The sequence below is a fragment of the Labrus bergylta genome, chromosome 18, assembly GCF_963930695.1.
Source record: "Labrus bergylta chromosome 18, fLabBer1.1, whole genome shotgun sequence".
Classification (NCBI taxonomy): Eukaryota; Metazoa; Chordata; class Actinopteri; order Labriformes; family Labridae; genus Labrus; species Labrus bergylta.
In genome coordinates this window covers 7,006,399-7,012,610 of record NC_089212.1, presented here as the reverse complement: position 1 = coordinate 7,012,610, position 6,212 = coordinate 7,006,399, and the positions used below count along the sequence as shown (strand labels likewise).

At 39.5% G+C, this 6,212-nt stretch overlaps 1 protein-coding gene across 1 annotated transcript in view; it reads right to left on the bottom strand.

Annotated features, from left to right (window-relative positions):
• Positions 1-1,654: 1,654 nt before the first annotated feature.
• clmna (calmin a) overlaps positions 1,655-6,212 on the bottom strand; it is a 39,933-nt gene continuing 35,375 nt past the window's right edge. Inside the window, exon 13 of the mRNA XM_020641261.3 lies at positions 1,655-6,152. Within this exon, the coding sequence (XP_020496917.2) occupies positions 6,035-6,152 (118 nt within the window). The 3' untranslated portion in view covers positions 1,655-6,034. The remainder of the gene's footprint in view (positions 6,153-6,212) is intronic.

Sequence of the window (6,212 nt, the reverse complement as noted above, 5' to 3'; positions counted from 1 at the left end):
ACACTCACTACAGTGGACGTGAATCCCTGTCCTGCGTAAAGAGCTGTCTAGAAGCGGTGGAGTGGTTCTTAAAGTGGGGGTCGGGGGTCGGGGGATGCCATCCAAAAAAAACAATACAGCTTTAAAACATGTTAAAATTGTACGCCTACCATTTATAGTAAAAACAGACTCTGTTCCATCATCTTTGCAGGTGACCGTCAGTATGAGAGCATGCACAAAATGTCATACTTAATAATATGCTGTATTGTAAATATTAAAGAGGACATATTATCCCCCTTTCCCACCTTTTCAAACAGTCCCCCTGTGGTCTAAATGAAACATCTGTGCTGTGCTTTGGTGAAAATATAACATGAATCAAGCACCAGAGGAGGTTTGTGACCCTGTATAAACCAGCTCTCTCAGAACGCTCCGTTTTGGTGTGTGTGTCTCTTTAAATACAATGAGCCCCCCTGAGTTTTCCAGGTAGACATCACTTCTTAACTAGCGAGAATACAAATGGCGGACCTGCGCAAAAGTTTTGTTCTAGGCTGGGGGTGGAGTCCATGTGTGGAGATACCAAGGGAGAGGAGGGGATTTTTTTTTTTTTTACCAGAATCCCACTGTGACATCACAAGGAGAGCACATTTGAAACGGAGCTTTTTGTCTGTGTTGTAAGACTTATGCAGACCACAAACAAAGAACTGGGTGGGTTTATTTCACATATTGTGGGCACATATTGTAAACACTCAGGTTACACAAATATATGTTCAAAAACACTGTAGAAGTGGATTTTTCATAATATGTCCCCTTTAAAAATTACAATGGCACATCTATTACTCAAAGCAAAACACAATCTCTCTCAATAAGAGAGTGGAAACAAGAATTTCCAAAGTTAAAATTCAAACCTGAAGCCTGCAAAACCTAATAAAATGGAGAAGCTCAAAGCGTATTTTCATTATTTGTCCTTGTTTGAAGGAATTGTATCTTTAAGAAATATTGAGTGAAAGTTTTGAGGACGATCAACACACTATCAAGACATTATAACCTAAAGTTACATTCAATTTATGTCTGCAGATCAATTATATAAGTTTTTCCTAAACTAGCATGTTCAGTATGTAAAATCAAAAAGCCCAGAGTGATCAGAAAACTTTACAGCTTTAGGGTGAAGATGACTGTGTTACATGATGTCCAGTAGATGGCAGCATCACCTCATAAAATGATGCTGACCTGTATTTGTGGCCAATTAAAAACATGCAAAATAGACCTGATGGAGCAAATTTAACTAAATGGGATTAACTTTTTTTTTTTTTTTACACACAGAACAAAAAAAAGATCTTTGCACATCATTGCTGCATCATCAGTTTCCCTATGCTGCATTGATGTAAAGTTAGATGTGGTTAAGACTATTGAGGCCATCAAATGAAAGTAGAAGCATTTTACATTCACTCTATATTGCACTTTAACAATTAATGATGCAGCACAGCTTATTGATCATTATTCCAAACATCCACATGACTGAATGTAACCAGTTGATCTATGAAGTCCATCCATCTATTAACTGTGCTGTCCACATGCCCCGCTTCTATGGGCCTTCAGTGCTTGATGAGGAAGAAGGATTTCATTTATAAAGACCTATATTTAAATAACTTTAAAGGAACAGACACAACAAGAGACAAAGGGTTTAAAACACGTCGTTTATTGCACTTGACTGGTTCAGTTGAATCCATCAGGCTCTGATACAAAAGCTAAGATGCTTTTATTGGGTAAGTCCTTCCATTGTTTTGATGGGGGGGGGGGGGGGGGGGGGGAGTTGGATGGAGGGGGCTGGTATGGTTCTGTGGTCATGGACACAGGGGACACACACATACACACACACAAACATGACCACACAAACAGTCTACTAAATCCTTGTAAAAACTCAAACTACTCCCCCTCTCTCATGAACTCTTAGCCCTTAAACTAACATTTAAATCTTCGATGTTTCCACTCAAAGAATCAATTTAGCTTTGCTTAAAGTCAGACCTGATTATCACCTCTGTTAAGAACGATCTGTTAAGGACGATCTGTTAAGGACGATCTGTTAAGGACGAAAGAAAGAAACAAAACACTGCTCTAATTCAAATTTCATAAAACTTTGTTGAAGGCTATATCACTGCAAAGAGAATCGTGTTAAAATTTGGACCAGATTCAACCAGATTCCCTCGGGATCAATAAAGTTTTTTATCCATATATCTACTTAGTAAAACGTGACAAAAATAAAAACAACTAATGCATGGGATAATCATTCAAATAAAAATTGATTAACTTCTACACTGCAAAAAACTAAATTCTTTACAATTTTGTTTGTTTAGTTTCTCGTCAAAAATATCTCAGTGCACTTATTATAAACTGCATTTTCCCGTCAAGTCCAGATTCAAACCTTACTCAAAAATATAAAACTCAAAAATGAAGGCTTGTAATAATAATAATAATAAAAAAACAATCTGCCTGTGTCTTGATATAATTTTCTTCATCAAAAGTAGTTCGTACATCTCATTTAAAGCCACCTAACAATTAAATGTGCTTTCCTCATTGGCAGATATTCTTTGTACTTATTACAAACAAAGGCATGGTCTTATTTTCTGCTATTTCTGTCATTAAGTAAAATGTTTATCTGGACTTGTCAGGTAGATGTTGCTGATTATAAGTGATCTGAGACATTTTGACTCGAGTTTAGACGAACACACTTGCTAAGATCTTTAGTTTTTGCTAGTGCTGTATTCAAGACCACAGTAACTGAGACCAAGACATACCCATTATCGGATTGCTCAGAGATCGAGACAAGACCAGTACATTTAGGGATCGAGACTGAGTCAAGACCAAAACCAAGGCAAGGCGGGACTGAGACAAGACCAAGACCAGAAATATCAAAGACAAATCATCATCTTGTGTCCCTCACTTAGACCGTAACACCGGGGAGGTAGCAGCCGTAACCGGGAATGAAATGAAGTTAATGGTTCTTTTAGAAATGTTTTACAGGGGGGTTTTCCATCTAATCACAGTAATGACGTTAAAATAGCCAATCAGTGATGGTATTGATTTCAAAACTGGAGTTCGCCCAGTCCGAGACAAAATTCACTAGACTAGATCACTAGAGCAGAAGGGAATATCTCTTCTTGTTAATGAATTAAAAAAACGGGGCCTGGGATCGTATTTGCAAGGAGTGAGTAGTATGGAATTGGGACAGAGCTCTAGTTCTCACAAGGACACAAGGACACACACACACACACACACACACACACACACACACACACACACACACACACACACACACACACACACACACACACACACACACACACACACACACACACACACACACACACACACACACACACACACACACACACACACACACACACACACACACACACACACACACACACACACACACACACACACACACACACACACACACACACACACACACACACACACACACAGCGCTTGATGCACTGGGCTGAGAGGACGACCCACTTTGTTCTGGACTAGACTGAGTGTCTGCAGCTCATATTCAGGGTAAACAGAGACTTGGTTGGCTGGTGTGGTACAACGATGTAATAAGGTCGAGTCGATGCGTCGTAGTGCTTCATAACAGACGTTGTTCCAAAAATAACATTTATAAAGATATTTCATTGTAAAGCATTCTCTTTCCCTGGACGAGCTCAAGCATAGCCGATCACATAAAACATCATAAAAATCCATTCACGTGTCTTATGAGCCGTAAAATAATACAAATACATATTCTGCCTCGACTATCGTACAACATGGAGAGTTCTTCTCGACCTTCTACGTGTTAAAAACTTCGTTATCGGGCTTGTGGTGAGCTGTGTGAGTTCAGGTTTAGCACTTTCAACACGATCTTTGGCAGTTTGTAATCTTTTTCAAATGTGCAACACATTAAACATACACCTTCATTCAGACTGATTAGTCCTCTTTACAACAGAACAGGTAACTATATCTGTATATATATATATATATAAGCTCTATCATCTCCTCTATCTCCAGTTTGACTCTGAGCTTCTTCATCTGGGTTCAAATGGCTTTTCGTTTAGGCAACTGTGCATCCGTACATCCGTAATATGTATCTCTATCTACACGAGAGTGCTGTACAGTCAGATAATATAATCCAGAGTCCGCTCTGGTGTCGGCTCTGCACGGCAATAAACCACAAACTCTTATAGCGTGTTTAAACAAGGAGCAGATCTGCAGCGGACTGTCAGGGCCACTGTGAGCGGAGTTTAAGAATGGAGGGGGGGGGGGGGGGGGAGTATTTAGAGAAACGTGGCACTGGTTTAAGAAAATAAATCTTCATGTTAAGAAAAGACTGCAGTTGGTCGAGTGTTCACTAGAGGCTGGATCAAGGAACACCGGAAGTCACATACACACCCATTCAAAAAATATGTTTTCACAGCATAAATTAACATGTTTACAGCCTGGTACAAAAACTAAATAAGTCTGATTAGTAATTGTCATCACTGGCACATACTGTACATTTTTTAAAACAGCTTTGTTTCGATTTTGAAAACAATACTTGTTATTCATAGTTAGGCGTGTAGATGACCTGATTGACAGGTGGGCGCAATGTTTAAAGAGGCTTTAAACCCGCCTCAGCTCCAGCTCTCAGCCTGTCGTTAGGTTGACTGAAAGTTAGACTGAGACAGCATTTCCATCATGGCCGCATCTGCCTCCAGAGCACAGACGGCTGACGTCACTCAGGCTTCGTTCATTAATATTTACGGTCTTTGTGTATAACTCTAACCCTATGTCATACTTGTTAAAATCAAGTGATGCAGTTGTTATTTAAATGAAAAAATCAAAGCAGGTCTAAATTATCTCTTTAAATATATATATTTTTTTCTTATTCTTGAAAAATATGTATTTTCATGTTAAAGATTTGTCCTTTATGAATGAATCCATCTGTATCATTTTAAGTCTGAGGTGATTCTTTTCTGTAAACTTGAAGCTAAAACTTTCACAACGTTTTAGTCTTTTTTCCAAACAAATAAAAAAAAACTTTCGTCTCAACACATTTTGACTCTTCCTCCTTTACATAAAGTCATGACCATACTTGGCAATCGATTAAACCTTTGAAAAATACTTGTTTCTTTCTTATGAAATTAAAACTGTACGTTCTATTACTATCCTGAAAAGAACGTTAAAACAGTGCTTTAACACTTGCACAAAACTCCTGAAAGCTTTCTGATAATTTTCGGATTGAGCTGCATGTGTGAACACAAACAGCCGAATATTTCACCCTGACTATACACAGAATTTTCCTGACAGCCCCACGATCAATTCTCCGAAATCAGGATGTCAGGACAGCTCATCCTGAAGTCAGGATATTTCTCATCCTGAAGTCAGGATGAGCCTGTGAGAGCATGCAGTAAGAAAATATTCAGGAAAATTCAATTCAGGCGAGCAAGGGGGGTGATGACCATTAGAGTGATCTCCGTTCTTTTTACGTCACGTCTCCCCTCCTGAGACCTTCCTGAGGGACTGCTTCCTGCTCTGAGGTGCATGTGTTAACAATGAACTCAGGAAGATTTCAGCCTCCTTGAAATTTTGTGCATACGTGAAAATTATACTAGTAAGCCCTTTGTGTCTTGTAAGAAAATAATGTTACGGCCATTACATAATGCACTTTTCTTTCTCTCAAAATATCCCAATTTTTTTTCTTAAAATCTGAAAACTCTCTTCCCCAGCAGTGGCCCTGACACGTCGTCACACAGATCACTTTAAGCCACATGGAAAGCTTGAAAGCAACAACCTAAAAAAGCTCTAATAGTTCAAAATACACGTTTTTGTAAATGCCTTCACTTGATCTGGAGTTCAGTCAGTGTGATGAAAGGAAACAGGAGTGGCAGTAGAGCTGTGTCAGTTTGTGGATCTGTTGGTCTCCTGATGGTGCATTCAACGGTGTATAAAATGTGTGTATGTGTGTGTGTGTGTGTGTGTGTGTGTGTGTGTGTAGAGTCTGTTTGTGTTCATGTGTGAGCAGAGAGCGTGTGTGTGTTCAGAGGTTGAGCAGCAGGCTGGGCAGTGACTTCAGGTCCATCTGAGGCAGCAGCCAGAAACAGTAGAGCAGCAGCCACAGCAGCAGCAGCAGGTACAGCTCCCAGCCGTCACTCCACCTACACACAAACACAAACACACACACACACACACACACAAATTAAGAGACTATAACTACC